The sequence below is a fragment of the Hyperolius riggenbachi genome, chromosome 1, assembly GCF_040937935.1.
Source record: "Hyperolius riggenbachi isolate aHypRig1 chromosome 1, aHypRig1.pri, whole genome shotgun sequence".
Taxonomy (NCBI): Eukaryota; Metazoa; Chordata; class Amphibia; order Anura; family Hyperoliidae; genus Hyperolius; species Hyperolius riggenbachi.
Window position 1 is genome coordinate 346,781,652 of NC_090646.1, and position 16,495 is coordinate 346,798,146.

General features: G+C 42.7%; 1 protein-coding gene across 3 annotated transcripts in view; it reads right to left on the minus strand.

Moving 5' to 3' along the window:
- BSG (basigin (Ok blood group)) overlaps positions 1 to 16,279 on the minus strand; it is a 56,129-nt gene extending 39,850 nt beyond the window's left edge. For all 3 annotated transcript variants that reach the window (XM_068234062.1, XM_068234061.1, XM_068234060.1), the window contains exon 1: positions 16,070 to 16,279. In XM_068234062.1, the coding sequence (XP_068090163.1) occupies positions 16,070 to 16,142 (73 nt within the window). In that variant the 5' untranslated portion in view covers positions 16,143 to 16,279. The remainder of the gene's footprint in view (positions 1 to 16,069) is intronic.
- Between the last annotated feature and the right edge of the window lie 216 nt (positions 16,280 to 16,495).

Sequence of the window (16,495 nt, forward strand, 5' to 3'; positions counted from 1 at the left end):
TACACGTCAGCTGCCCATAACAACTAGAATCCATACGCCAACATATTTTCCTTCGTTAAGCTTACGTAAACCTTCCCTGCTGTGCACAACTTGCAGACAGAAAGGACAAGTGACACACATTGTAGTATGCAAGCAGGGGTGGTTACCATGTCATGACTCACTAGCGCAGCCCAAGGTCACCTTCACAAATGCTACAAGCAGCCAATACTCACTAGCTAATCTGTCTCCTGCATACTTGTACAGTTGTTTATAAGAGCTGCACATTGCAGCCTTTAGCTGAACTGCTAAACAGCCTTGAGCAAGCCAACATAGGTTGCTTAGCACAAATGTAAGGGGGAGAAAGGAAGGTTTTGCTGATTTATAGCAAGTATTATGGAAAAGTGGCCTCTGTTTCTCTGCACCTTATAAAAAAAATAAAATGCATACTTACCATAAGAAATCTCTTGGCTCTGCTCCATGGTCTTCGTTACAAGAATGCATGTCACATTTGTACCTGTTAAACAGCACAGATTTATGTAGCAGCATCTGAGCCTTTCATGGTGGTGTTAGGCACTTGCTGGATGTAACGCACCAGTAGGGCAGGAGGCCAAGGTCATAACAAGGAGATGTGTGAAAATGTCAAGGAGAGGCTTTTTCGCAAGTTTTAGTGTAAAATCTCACCTGTCCAGCTGCCATTGCGACCGTCAACATCGTCACCCCCATGTCTGCTGTCGTGCATGGCACGTGAGACTTTACACATGCGTCTGCTGCCACAAGGGGTGACAGAAGATGAGGCTGGGGAGTTGTGACAGTGAGAGATGAGATTTTACACTGCACAGGCATTTGACATTTACACTTGGGGCTGACAGTGGCGCTCACTGATACATGGAGAGGCATGGGAGGGCGGGGAATTTGTCATTAGAAGGTAACAGATCTGGGAAGGTTTTCTATAGAAGCAAAAAACTGGATTTGAGCCCCCTTCTCCTTGGTCCAAACGGGAAAGCATTGGCGTATTTCCTTGCAATACTAGAGCTTGAAAAGGCATATATCATCTCTTCACCAAGATCCTTAAAGCAAACCTGAACTAAAATAAAAAAAAAAAAAAAAAAAAAAACATATATCGGTCATTCTTACCCCCCAAGTAGTCTACTAATCAATCTCTCTGTCTCCTCCCTCATCCGGTTTGTCGATGGAATTCACCATCCTCCCTTTTAAAAATGGCGACAACCCTGTAACAGCTTTCGCGCCAGCACTCAGTTAACCGGTAATATTGATTGAACCCTAGGGAAACATGGACATTACCTTGCACATCAGTTGTCCTTTCTGTTATAACTGACAACTGATAGCGAAAAAGGGCCCAAAGGCTTTCAGCTTCCGGAGAGACAAGTCTGACTACAGACAGAGCAAACAGAGCAAGGCAAGTATGTAATATTCATTTGCAGGTACATCATGTATTTATTTTAAACTAGTAAAAAGGCCCGCCAGTTAAAAAGATGGGCATGAGACCTTGCCCTCTACCCTCACCCCCCCCCCCCCCCACCCCCCGAAAAAAGGTGCGCACAGACTTGTCTCGCTCACCCATATCCAACTGCTGTCCGAAGCATACAGTGGGAGCGCAGGTAGATGTTGCTTGCTTGGCAGTTGAAAAAAATCTGTTCTGTCCCACAATGCAATGAGGCTCACATACAGCAAACTGTCAGGTCAGGAAGCACGGACACAGGAGGACGCATAAAGGGGTTTTATTACATAGGATAATTTTCCTCAGTTCAGGTTAATTTTAAAGGACCTCTGTCGCGAAAATCTTAAAAATTTAAAATATATGTAAACATATACAGATAAGAAGTACATTTCTTCCAGAGTAAAATGAGCCATAAACTACTTCCCTCCTATGTTGCTGTCACTTACAGTAAGTAGTAGAAATCTGACAGAACTTTATTTTCAAAAGCACTTAGTGAATACTTAGTTTACTTTGGGAGGCAGAGCATTGGGGGGGGGGCTGGGGGGATATAATATAGCAACAGAGGCTGGGCATTATATGCAGACTCAGTCTGTGTGCTAATAGGATTCTCTTTAAAGAGGTACTGTAGGGTGGAAATGAACTCACCACCAGTGTAAAGCTGATGGCAGGTTTGTCGGAGAAAACTCAGGTCTCAGAAGGGGAAAAAGTACCGCAGCCAATGGAAATCTAGCTGAAAAGGTGACATCCCACCCACTCAGTAACATTAGTCATAGGCCTAATTAAAATTCAGCCTTGGATGCACTGCCCTGTGGGTAAGGACATCACATGCAGCTACTACTTAATTTTAATAATGCTTATATTTAACCACTTGCCGACCGCGTCACGCCGATGGGCATGGCCACGGCGGCAGCCCCAGGACCGTCTAACGCCGATTGGCGTAAAGTCCTGGGGCTTGCGTTTGAAGGAGATCGCGCGCAGGCTGCGCCTTCAGTCTCCGAGCAGCCGTCGCCGCTCAGGAGCCGCTTAATTGTATTGTACAGCGCTGCGATCTGCAGCAGCGTTGTACTGGGGACAGCCATGTGACACGGCTGTCCCCCTGGGGGACAAGAGAGCGATCGGCTCTCATAGGCTGAAGCCTATGACAGCCGATCGCCGTTATTGGCTGCCTGGGGGATGGGAGGGACGGAAGAAATAAAAATAAATAAATATGATAACACACACACACACACACACACACACACACACACACACACACACACACACACACACACACACACACACACACACTAATAAAATTCTAACATGGCTAATTTTGACAACTCTCCAAGCAGAGCAGCTCAAGGAAGCACATTCAGGGATTGTCACCTGACCATGTGTTTTCACAGGGGAGAGTTCTCAGAACTTGCTGCTGCTGTGACAGCAAGGGCTCTAACTTGAACCCATGGAGATGTGTCACATGGGAAGAGTAAGCCACTGGAACAGGGAATAAAGATCCCAGATTCTGAGGGCAAGGTGGTGCATTGGTCACGTCTACCTAATTGATTAGTTCCTGGATCAGGTAAAGACCAAATTTTGGCGCAGGGTGAAGCTGAAAAACTGCTCACTCTGGTCCTGTGGGCTCACTCTGGTCCTGTAATTACTATTCCCCCTCCAGCCTGCCATGGGTTCAGGGGAAAGTTTTAATTTGGCTACCAGCTCTGTCGTTTGACGGCACCCAAATTACTGCCTGAGTACAGCTATAGCTGTAATTCACATTATGGTCTATGGTGCACCTAAATTTTCCTGCGCCTTTTGGCACAGTTTCAGGTAAAAAAAACAACTAAAAACTAATCCATGCAGTAAGGACATTTCAGGTACAATAGACCAAAGTGATATAAATCAGGTGTAGTTTCTGGGTGATGTTCCTTGAATAGGGTAGGGGTTAGGTAGGGGTCATCAAAACCATGGGATTGCTACATCTCAAAGAAGGGTGTTTTTTCTTATTTTTATTTTAGAGTACTGTAACGCATGTGTTAAGGTGCCCATACACTTGTCAGATTGGCAGCAGATAGATAAGAAATGCATCTGATGATCTATCTGATGCGTTTTTAGAACATTTTTTACCAGGATAGAATTCCAATAGATTTCAGTTTGAAATCTATTGAAATTCGATCTGATGGCATTTGTTTGCCATCAAATTTCCATTAAGGCCAATGCAAACTGATAAGCAATCTCATCAGATCGACCTAAATTTTCCACCCTGCAAGTTCGATGGAAATCCATCGAAATCGATCGAAATCGGCCGTCGATCGGTCGATTGGCCAACCGATTTGCAATCGATTGATCGGGATCGATCGGTCGGCCAGAAAATCGGCTGAGTGTATGGGCTGCTTTACTAAAGCATTTGCATAACTAACATTACTGACTGTTAAAGATGGAACAAAACAGCCCAGTCTAACATGACGGTCTAGAAAGACATTCTGGGAAACAAACGCCTGCACCTAAACTTCTTAAAGTGTACCAGAGGAAAATTATATTAAAAGACTTATACATACATGGGGCTTCCTCCTCCAGCCCCACCCGAATAAACCCCCACGCCGCTGTCCTCAGTCTTCTGTACTGGGTCCCGAACTTCAGCAAGTCGAAGCCAGTCTGAGCAAGAGCTGTGCGCTCACTCAGTCTCTCTCCAGCGGAGGATAGTACTGCACAGACGAAGAGAGAAAGCGTGCACTGCACTTGCGCAGACTGGAAGTTGTGGGACCCGGTACAGAAGAGGGAGGAGAGTGAGGACGGCGGCGTGGGAGCGATCCTTGCACATGGGGCTGGAGGAAGCCCCAGGTATGTATAACTTAATACTACCGTATATACTAGTGTATAAGCCGATCCCCAAACTTTTAGGCTAGGTCCACACTAGGCACGGTTACAGGACGGACATTGCAGTCCGGGATCAGGGGAAGATCAGGGGAAGTACCACCAGACCGAAAACTGATCAAAGTGCATCAGTTTTGCATCAGTTTCCGTTCAGTTTTAAACGGACAGAAAACGTCTATCATTAGGAAGATAGTGGGAGGATTTTTTGGGCCAATAATAAAGTTCAGGCTTTCCGTTTTCTCATCAGTTTTTGTTGCCATTTTGCCTGTGGAGATGGAGATGCGTTTTCTCAATGCTTTTCACTATCCATCCGTGTATCCGTGGTCCGTGAAAATGCAGCAGATCCAGACCTTCCGTTCAGGTTTTGAAAACGGGTGCCCGCAGACGGATCCGTTTTATTCTTGGGTGAGGATGGCTGCTATTTTTAACATTAGTATCCGGGACTCCGTTTTTCATCAGGGTTGAAAAACGCAGCCACGGATACGTTTCCGGACTTGGTGTGGACTAGGCCTTACTCCACATATCAGGAAAAAGAAAATGATTGGCTTGCATATAAGCCCAGGGTAGGAAATGCAGCAGCTCCTGAGTTTCGATAATCAGACTGCCCCCTCCCAACAGCAATAATCCACATATGAAATGCAACAACCACCCTTATATGAAATGTAACAACCACCCCTATGCAACATGCAAGGCAGAGAGCTGTCCTGCCTACTTGCTTTGCCCAGCCAATTGGTGTTTACACAGCTAACTGACAGGTCTTTCGATACAGCAGGAAGCATATGCTAGGCTGTGCCATCTCTGCTCTGGCCTGACCCTTCAGGCGACAGCATCAGCTCTGTTCCTGCACGCCAGTCATGAGCTGAGGATCACTGCTACACTCCTCTCTAAGCTTCTTATTACTCCAGGACACAGGAACAGGTGGGACTGAACACAGACACAGCAAGTTGGTGACTCGCATATAAGCCGGGCGGGGGGGGGGGGGGGGGTATCTTGAATTCTCAGTACTTTTTTTGTGCGGAGAAATTAGGCTTATACACAAGTATATAAGGTATTTTCTCTGGTTTTCTTTTAGTGTGAGAAACACTTCAGGGAAAAATTCAAAACCCAATCCAATAAAATGTTATGCAGTTTCCCTTTAACAAAGTGTTCAGAGTCATGCAACCACTACACAGTGTTCAGTTAGCCCTGTCTACAGGGACATGCCATGTATTTTTTTTTTTAATTAAATTAGCATTCATTCTGTAATTATGGTCACACAAGAATGACGGCTATTGTAGGGATTTTGAACGGGAAACCACCGCAGAATCACATGCTCAATCTCAAGGCAGAAAAACCAAACAGAATTATTAGACCGGGAAGCTTACTGTACCAAGTTTTAATTGCTTTAAATAGAGGTGAAATGTACAACCAGAACCAATATCTAAAAAGGTATATTGCTGCTATCAGGGCTGTGGAGTCTGTACAAAAATTCTCCAACTCCTCAGTTTATCATTCTCCCAACTCCTTGACTCAGACTGCTCTAATATGCATATAACAATCTTGACTGAAAGTATGTAACATAAAAAGCATTTCATCTCAGCCAAAGCTTAGAAACGTTAGTTATATTAAAGAGGAGCTGTTAGGTATAAGGTCTCAGAGAAAATAAACACATATCAGTAGCTAAATACTGGCTGTACTTACATTACATATGCATTTCACTGTCCACGTTTGTACTTCACAGAATTTGTATATAGTATATGCAGAGATTGATGCTCCTGACAGCTCATGGCAGGTTCCATGTTTGTCTGTCTCCTATGAAGCCAAATGTGTCGTCATGTCCTGCCTGCTTCCTGATCACAGAAAAGCTCTTACTGAATAACACTAGTGTGCAGTGAATATTAATTAGCCATGTGGCTAGGAACAATAGCGGACTCCTGCAGTGTACTCTGCCCAGAGATTTATCAATTTATCAGTGCTGTGCGCTGGACTGAGTTACAAGCTGCTGAAACTTGATCCTGTAACTTCTTAGCAGCCGAGGGGAGGGCCCCAGAATGCTTTGCAGTATGGTATGCGGCTTGCGTCCTAGCTTGGGTCTAACAGCTTTGCTGATAAGCACACATCAAATGAAAGAGATTTTTATCTTCACTATTGCCTTTTTGGCTTCCGTCTAAACTGTTTAACACAGGAGAATAGAGGTTTAAATTAGCTTCTGCAGCCTGACAGTTAAGGTGCCCATACACTCGTCAGATTGACAGCAGATAGATAAGAAAAGCATCTGATGATCTATCTGATGCGTTTTTAGAACATTTTTTACCAGGATAGAATTCCAATAGATTTCAGTTTGAAATCTATTGAAATTCGATCTGATGGCATTTTTTTGCCATCAGATTTCCATTAAGGCCAATGCAAACTGATAAGCAATCTCATCAGATCGACCTAAATTTTCCATCCTGCCAGTTCGACAGAAATCCATCGAAATCGGCCATCGATCGGTCGATTGGCCAACCGATTTTCAATCGATCAATCGATCGATCGATCTGGATCGATCGGTCGGCCAGAAAATCGGCTCAGTGTATGGGCCCCTTTACTCTTTAAAGGAAATCTAAACTGAGAAGGAGATGGATTTTTCCTTTTAAAATACCAGTTGCCTGACTCCTGCTGACCCTGTGTCTCTAATACTTTTAGCCACAGCCCCTCAATAAGCATACAGATCAAGTGCTCAGACTGAAGTCAAACTGCATTTGCTGCATGCTTTTTTTCAGGTGTGCGATTCAGCCACTACTGCAGCCAAAGGGATCAGCAGGACTGCCAAGCAACTGGTATTGGTTAAAAGGAAACCTCTATATCCCTCTCTGTTAAGGTCCCCTTTAAAGAGACACTGAAGCGAAAAAAAAAAAATGATGATATTATGATTTGTATGTGTAGTACAGCTAAGAAAAAAACATTAAAGAGGAACTCCAGTGAAAATAATTTAATATAAAAAGGTGCTTAATTTTTACAATAATTATGTATACATGATTTAGTCAGAGTTTGCTCATTGTAAAATCTTTCCTCTCCCAGATTCACATTCTGACATGTATTACATGGTGACATTGTTACTGTGGGCAGATTATGTAGCTGTTCTGGCTTTAACAGACAGCTATAAACAAATTTCCTGTGTGTGTCATTGTTACATTGTGGCAGTTTGCCCAGAGTACCGTACGGTACCAGAGCCTCTTGTGGGAGGGGTTTCAACACAAAATCAGTCATACAGCGCCCCCTGATGGTCTGTTTGTGAAAATCATTATATTTTTCATGTAAAAGTGGGTATCAGCTACTGATTGGGATAAAGTTCAATTCTTGGTCGGAGTTTCTCTTTAAGATCAGATACATCAGTCTAATTGTTTCCAGTACAGGAAGAGTTGAGAAACTACAGTTATCTCTATGCAAAAAAGCTATTAAGCTCTCCGACTAACTTGGTCATGGAGAGGGCTGTTATCTGACTTTTATTATCTCAACTGTAATTGAACTGTTTACTTTTCCTCTGCTAGAGGAGAGTTAATTACTTCACAGACTGCTCTGAAAGACTCATTTTGAATGCGGAGTGTTGTATAATCTGCACATATTATAGAGTGATGCAATGTTAGAAAAAACACTATATACCTGAAAATAAAAATATGAGAATAATTTTCTTTGCTGCTAATCTTCTAGTAATTATTCATAGTACACAACCAATTCATTATATCATATTTTTTTTCGCTTCAGTGTCTCTTTAAGATGGCATCTTTTTTTTGGAAAAAAAGCTTGCTGTAGGTTATTACTGTAGAGTAGCTGTTAAATAGATACGTATCTAAACTAGTCCTTTGTAAGGATACCGGCAGGAACAAAGAACATCAATCAGGCCCTAGGCAATCTAACTGCAGGTACATGTAAGGGCCCGTTTCCATTAGCGTTTAGTATGTGAGGCGATTGCCACATTGCCTGGCACCCCCCTCCTGCGGGAACTTCCAGTTGTCACACATCTAACCAGTTGCGGCGTCATGCGACATCCTGTCGGCAGCAATAGGGGAACTGATGCATGCTGCGGAAAACTGCAGCATGCTATGCATAATTTCCCCAATGTCGCATCATGCCAGATCGCATAGGTAAGTTTGAGTCTATGAAGTAATTGACATGAATTTTTTTTGCTTGCGGTGATCACATCGCAACATATGTAGTGGAAACAGGGCCCAAAGCCTCTTTCAGATGGGAGGCTGAACTGCACGCTTGCTGAGCAGTTCAGTCTCCTGTCTGCCACCTACTAGTGCAATTCGGCTATGATTTCAATGCAGCCAAATTGTGGTGGTAGTAACATCATGCGTGGCAAGCGCTGACAATAGTGTAATGTAGCTTGGATAAAGACAAGCTTGTGGGGAAGAGGTCCACAAGATACCTCTGTACCATAGTAGCATTTTTCTTCCTTTGATTTTTGACCTCTAAATCTAGTCTTATAGTCTGAAAAATACGTTACATCCGACTTTAAAAACATATTGACTGCTTTATTGCAGCAGCTCAAAACTTGTTTTTTGATTGCTTTATTTCATTTTGTGGACTAAGCATTGTTATTACTGTAGAAGTTATTTATGATGCCTTATCTGAGAAATAGATCATATCTTTGTTAATTACAGTTTAAAGTAATGAGCTAGAATGCAGGAGGCTGCATCTTGTGACCAGGCAGCAAGAATGTAGTGCTGACGCAGTACAGGTTTATATACCCTGGAAGTGTGGCGGACTGATGACACAGCCTTAGAAGAAGCGCCCACTGGTGCGAAACTGCTGTCTTGCTCATCTGTGCTCCACACCCACCACAAACCAACTTTGTCACCATCAGGGCTGTAGAGTCAGAGCAATTTTGGGTACCCGAGTCAGAGGTTTCATAAACTGAGGAGTCTGATAATTTTTGTACCAACTCCACAGCCCTGGTCACCGGTTTTCACTTATTGTGCAGGTTTACCTTCACTGGAAGAACTGACGCCTTACAAATGAAGCACATTGATTTTATAATCGTGAAAAAGCAGAGCCAGACTATTTTGTTTTCTCCAGGACTGTGGATTCTGTACATAAATATTCTGACTCCTGAGTTTATGAAACCACAGACTCCAGGTACCTAAAATTGCTCTGACTCCTCAGCCCTGGTAACTTTATTAGGGAGTTGTTACTTTTTTCCCCCCATTCCAGGTACCCCAAAATTGCTCCAACTCCTCAGACCTGGCTGCTATGATCAAATGTATTTAACCACTTAAGCCCGATGGGTTGTTTATTTTTTTGCATCTGAGCAACTTTCACCTCCCATTCATTTTCCAATAACTATCACTACTCATCACAATGAATTGGTCTATATCTTGTTTTTTTCCACCATCAATTAGGCCTTCTTTGGGTGATACAGCTTGCTAAGATTTTATTCTAAATCATTTTAACAGGAATATTAAAGGGAACCTGTACTGAGTAAAAATATTTAAAATAAACACGTGATCTAACTTCAAATGAACATTGCATAGTTACCTTGCCATCAGTTCCTCTCAGAAGCTCACCATTTTCTTCTGACAATAATCCCTTCCAGTTCTGACAACATTTTGTCAGATCTGAAATATATCTGTTGCTGTCAGTTATAGCTGAGAGGAAAACTGATGTACGAGGTAATGTCCATGTTTCCCTATGGCTCAAGTGGGCGATGTTACAGTTTAACGGTGTGCTGACCAGAAAGCTGTTATGGGCATTTTCAAAATGGAGGACGGTAAATTCCCTTGATCTCAGTGAACAAACAGGACGCGGGACAGGAGAAAGACACCGAGGAGTAGACTACATGGAAGGTAAGTATCACTTGTGTATGCTTATTTTGACTTTTCATTTTCAGTTCAGGTTTTCTTTAAGAAAGAAATGGAAAAAAAAATATTTTTCAGTTTTTGGTCATAGTTTGAAATGAATACATGCTACTGTAATTAAAACCCATGTATTTTATTTGCCCCGCTTATTACACTATTTAAATTATGTCCCTATCACAATGTATGGCGCCGATATTTTATTTGGAAATAAAGGTGCATTTTTTCAATTTGCGTCCATCACCATTTACAAGCCCATCATTTAATTTTTTTTTTTATTAATATACTCCTTTGACTTGCATATTTAAAAAGTTCAGACCCTTAGGAAACTGTTTTTTTTTGTAATTTTTTTGTATTAAAAATTGTATGGGTAATTTTTGGTGTTCGAGGTAAACAGCTAATTATAAATATAAAAAAAATGTATTTATTAAAAAATGCATCTGTGTAGTTTTACTATTTGACCACAAGATGGCCACAGTGAAAAAGTCCTGGAAGCGTGATCGTACGCTTCCAGGACGAAGAATGAAGACGGGGAACTTTTTGAAACTCTGGTGAGACGCTGTCGGCTTTTCTGTGGGGGGCTTCGATCAATGAAGGGGATCTATAATCCCTTTCATTGATCGCTGGGCTAACTGCCGGTGCGCACAACCCAACTGGACGAGAATGTTCGTCCAGTTGGGCTTAAGTGGTTAAAGGACCAGTATCGCAAAAAAAAGTAGGTAGTTTAAATCTGACAGAACCAAAATAGTGTGCAGGTGATTAGGGAGGCTGGCTGGTATCCTTACGATTTTGGCTGTTAAACTGCTGTTCAGGTAATGCTGTTGAAAACAAAGAAAACCCTGAGAATTCCCCATGAGATGGACTGGCCCAAAACCTGTCGGCTCTGTCACATTTTAACTGCCTACTTTTTTTCATGATAGTGGTCCTTTAATATACTATACCACACAGTGCATTGTGCAAGTGGTTTGAACACCAGGCTTGAAATCTTTCATCTAGAGATCCTGCCTGCTCATACACAGATCAATAATTGTATAACCCAGCCAATGTCAGATGCTCCCAACAGAAACACTACTCCTGAACAGAATACTACTCTCAGGGGCTGAAGCATAAAGTAATTTTGAGTAAAAGTAAAAACAGTTTCCCAGAACAACCCAACAGGATTCAGCTCTAAAGCCTAGTACACACAATGCAATTTTCCATCAGATCAATACGATCATTTCATATCAGTCCGATCAGATCCCCTATTGATAACTGGTTGACTTTGGGTAGTTAATGGAAAATCAAATTGCATTATCGATCAAGAGCAGGTTGGGCATCTACACATGATGCAACTTTCTATCAGATTACCCGATCTTATGGAAAACCGCATGTGTACTAGGCTTTATACACACACACTAGATGGTACTAATGCAGAGATTGCCTCTGCTGAGTACCTAGTGTGTGCATGGCAACACCGATGCATCAACGAGAGATTCGGCCTACAGGATCATCTCATCCAAGTGCAGGCCGAGGCTATTGTTTCTTTCATCCCCATCATGATCTGTGCTGCCTTCCCGCCCCCCAGCTCCCTACTATAGCAACAGAATGTGTATCTATTCTGTAGGTTGGTGAAACATCTGTGCAGCCTCAAGCTGTGGCCCAATTGATTTACTTGTATATTTATAGCAGAGTGCTATAATGCAGCTTCTTTACACTGGATTCCAGCCATCCTCCATTGGATTTCAGCCACAACCTTATAACAGAATACCCAAGCAGCTCAGGGTGACCCAAAACCACTAGGAAAGTAAAGGGGGTTAAAAGACCGAAAAGCCCTCTTACTAAGGGTCCGTTCACATCTAAGAACTGCCAAACGCCGGCGATTACCGCAAGTGATTTTCCCACGATTACGCGGAAAAACCACTGCCCACTGCGGCGGTTTTGGAGCGATTAGCGTCAAACCGCTGCATGTAACACGTTTGTGATTAACGCTAACTGCAAACACGAGAACACTGCCATGTGTTACATGTTGTAGCGTTTTTTTTTTTTTAAAAACTGCTAGCGGTTTGCCTTGAGCGGGAATCGCGTGATTCCTGCTCAAGTGAGAACGGGCCCTTAAAGCCACAACCTTAGATCCTTTTATTATTTGATTTAGTACAAAGCCAAGCATTTGTACTTTATTACATTTAGATTTCAAGCAGAGTCTTAGCTAGAGGTTATTGGAAAATTGTAACGTGTTTGTTTGGCTGAACACGTCCTTTGACTAGACTTCCTCTCCTATTACTCCAGTACACAAAATGTACAAGTCTGGTCTGGAGCTTCTTTATAGATTTTAATATACAATCCAGTAACATCCACTACTTGCATACTGATTAAGCTGCACTCTGCCAACTTCCACGTTTCCATTCCCAATACAGAGCGTTCCAGCATGTTGCATGTCCCACCCGCAGCTAGTACAGAATGCTGCCGCAAAACTGAAAGCCAACCCTGGCATTGCCACATAACACCAATCCTTTTCTCACTACACTGGCTACCCATAACATGGAGAAGCCTTTTCAAAATTGGAATGCGAACATTCAAATCCCTACATGACCTGGCCCAGGATACCTGAAGGATTTGTTGCAACTGTGTCACACCTCCCACATCCTCAGATCAAAAGGATCCAATAATTTGACCACCCCCAGAGTTCATCTAAAAGCCTTTGGAGACAGTGCTTTCTGTCATGCTGCCCCACCCTGTGAAATGCCTCACCAAATGTAATAAAGAAAGCTCCAACCCTGAACACATTTAAATCAACTGAAAAACTACCTGTTTAGCATTTATGACGAAAAGGGGATACCCCTTTTTCTCCTTTCTACAGAGAGCAACGTCTTAATCCTGAGTGAGGACAGGATCTCCTCACCTGCCTATACAGTGGTTGCCTGGAGGTAACCCTGGTTTGTGAGTATAATTTTGTACTCTTTCATTATAACCATTTTTAAGACCTACTACACTATATTGGGCTCTCTGGTTTCTCTTTCACATATAGTATAGCATTTATGATCACATAACATTTCCCCCCTGTACGCACCACAATGTGCTTTTCTGAGACAAGCTTATGTGCTTTGGGTCCTACAGGAGAAAAGCACTTTACAAGTGTTTTGTTGTTGTAATGTAGCATGTCTGGGAACACATTATTGCATGGTGCATACCATTTACATGTCACACCCACCAAAATTTGTGCTATAAAAAAATTCTCTGCCATGCATGCCATGTGACTGGAAACGCGTGCATAAAATCTATGTGCATACATTGCATAGTGTGAATGAGCCTTTAGCATAATAATCAGGCATGGGCTCAAGAGTACTTACGAGTGGCTAAGCACTCAATGGGCTCTATTCATAAAACCTTACCGCAAGTTTTCCGCTCAAAACAGCGGATTTTCCCGTCCATTTAGCAAAGTGGGCATTCATAAAAGCTGTTCCCGCATGAAAATCTACAATCCCCCAGCAGAGCGAGAAATTTCCGCCTTCTCCAGTGTTTTTCTAGATTTATCTAGAAAAAAGTAACAAAATGGCCATTTATAAAGTTTAGAGGAAGCGGTATGTGGACGGGAAATACCGCTTCCTCTGATTTACATACAAGTGAATGGGACAGACCTCCCAGAGAGAGCAGTGCACGGAGGGACTCTGCCGGCTGAAGTGTTTCCGCATGCCTTCCGACAGCTTACCGCCAGCTTTCAGCGGGAGATCTCCGCTCTTGCATCGCAGCTGGCAAGATTTTTTTGAATGACCACCCAGAAGAGTAAAATACTGCTGCAGTATTTTCCCTCCAGGAGTTTTTTCGCCACAATTTTTTTATGAATAGAGCCCAATTTGTGATTTTAATGAGACTGCGCTGCTCTGTCCTGTTACGGGACAATTCTTCGCACGTGTGATTCTCAAAAGAATGAGCTGCACATGCCCATAATGCTCCTACGACAGGAGCGTGTTCAAGACATGATCGGGTCCTTACATGTAACAGAGCCGCCAGCAGAACAGAGGTGACTCAGAAGGCAAAGGGACCTTGCAGATTACAGGAGGCTGGAGGAAAGGTAAGGTAAAGGCTATAGATTTAACCCCAATTCAGTTTCAAAAGCCAAGTAACTTATCTGTATGTTTTGTGATGTGCAAGGAAACCCACACAGACACGGGGAGAACATACAAAACTCTGTGCAGATAAAGCCCTGGCTATCACAGCAGATAGCTTCCGTGGGGCCAGCTGGATAGCGTACTGGTAAGGCTGTTGCCATTAATGTGGGATTTGAGCCCTTTGACAAGGCTTTCATTCCTTGCTCGAACCATTACGAAAAACAGTAAGGAGTACTGGGCAAGGCTCCCTTATGATCCTGGACACCCATGTAGCTCGAGCTGAGCCTGCCAGGAGATAAGCGCAATATAAATGTTGTGCATCTGGCCTGTCTTATCTTTCTGCTTCTGTCCTTCCACTGCATAAGGTTTGTTCATAAAACAGCACTTTCTGATGCTCTCTAATGCCTGGTACAGATTTCAAGTCGAATCGATAATTTCCATCAGGTCCATTGACTTCACTTTTCACAGCTCTATTAACCAAATTGACTAACTAGGTTAATCAGTATAAAGCATTTATCAAAACACAGGTAATGATCACTTATGTGAGCCGTTTAGAGAACTGAGGAGAGTCTAAAAATATATTCCTCTAGTTCAAAGACAACACATACTCAAATCACGATTAGGCTGGAGGAAAGAAGACATTCATTCAGCAAATGTCTGCAATGAAATTGAATTGCGAGATAAAATAACATTGCAATATAATTAGTGTAAAATATATTCACCCGGTTTACCCTTCTACTACAGTTTTGGTAAAATTAGACAGAAAAAAAAAAGTGTAGCATTAGCAGGCACAATTATAGTTTAACAAGTAGGAATATAGTTTTCTGGTGAACCTTGTACACAATTCCTGTACAGTTGTAGTCTGTCATTAGATGTAGAGCGAAGTCTAAAGCTCAACACACACACCATACAATCTTGGTTGTACAGATTTACCAAATCTATGTAGTATAAGGGCCAACAGATTGAAAATACCTTGAATGATTGATTGGATAAGCTCTTATACTACATGAAAGTGGTAAGATTGAACAACCAAGATTGTATGGTGTGTGTTGAGCCTTAAGGTGGCCACACACACCATACAATTTTTAAAATATCTGTTCAATTTAAGAATTGTAATCAATTTTTCTGACTGACTGTAACATTTCAAAAATATGACCAATGTACCACACACCTATGTTCAATTTTTCCCCAATTATGATAAAAATGATTGGAAACTGAGAAAATTGCTAGGGTGTGTATATTAATAGACTTTTACAATCCAACACACCATACAATCTTTAGAGAAATTGAACAGAAATATCTGGCATTCTGGATCGATTTAAATCGAAAAAAACGGGAATTCCGATCGGATTTTTCACTCGAATGAAAAAAAAAGCTTTCGATTTTTTCGAGAGATACGATCGTTTTCATCAAATTGCTGTAAAATCGGATCATTTTATTGTATCGTGTGTGGCCACCTTTAGACTTATGACAAAACAAACAGTTCCTATATGCTGAATAGGCTTTCAGGATGCAAATATTAAGCCACAGAAATCAGTCTATAGATGCTTTGTAGACTGTAAACAGCCATGTTTACATAAACCATTAGGTAAATGTCAGACTCATACATTCCCTTAAATTAATGGTATAGTAATCTCCTTAGTAGCCAGGCCCAAAAGCCCCCTCTACATGTTGGCTTACCATTTCAAAATGATTTTTTTTCTATTTTTATTTACAAATAGACAAACAGAAGGGCAGTAGGTCACCAGAACAGCGTTGTCCTCTCCCCACCCTGATGAGGTTCTGCTCGCCACCCGCATCTCACCTATACAGCACCGGCGTCCCCACTCCGTTACCCTCTATTTGACCCCCACATGGTGTACACGGCTGAGGAGGTTTACCTGAGCTCTCTGTGCCTCTCCCGCATAGTAAGAGAAGCACAGCGGGCACCACAAGCAGCCCCAACCCTTCCATGACGCGGCCTTCACCGGCTCCCCTGGCAGCAGCTGCAGTAGTAGTCACTATCTGATCACCGGCAACAACGTCCTTTCTCCTCACCGACTGGCAGCCAACTGAGACCGAGCTGCGGGTCAGCTGATTGCTGATGTCAGGGGGGGCGCGACACTGCGCTTGCGCTCTGCAGAGATCTCTAGTAAGTAAGCTGTGCACAGTGCACACAGCGTGTTCGTGCGGTGCCCGCTGGGTCTGGATGGCTGCCTGCAGCCTGTTCCTGTGTTGCGCAGCTTCATAGTAGTTAGCTAGTAAATAAACGGGGGAAGGGTAGGGCAGGTAGACAATAGGTATTGGGAGAGCTGGGCGATGGCGGA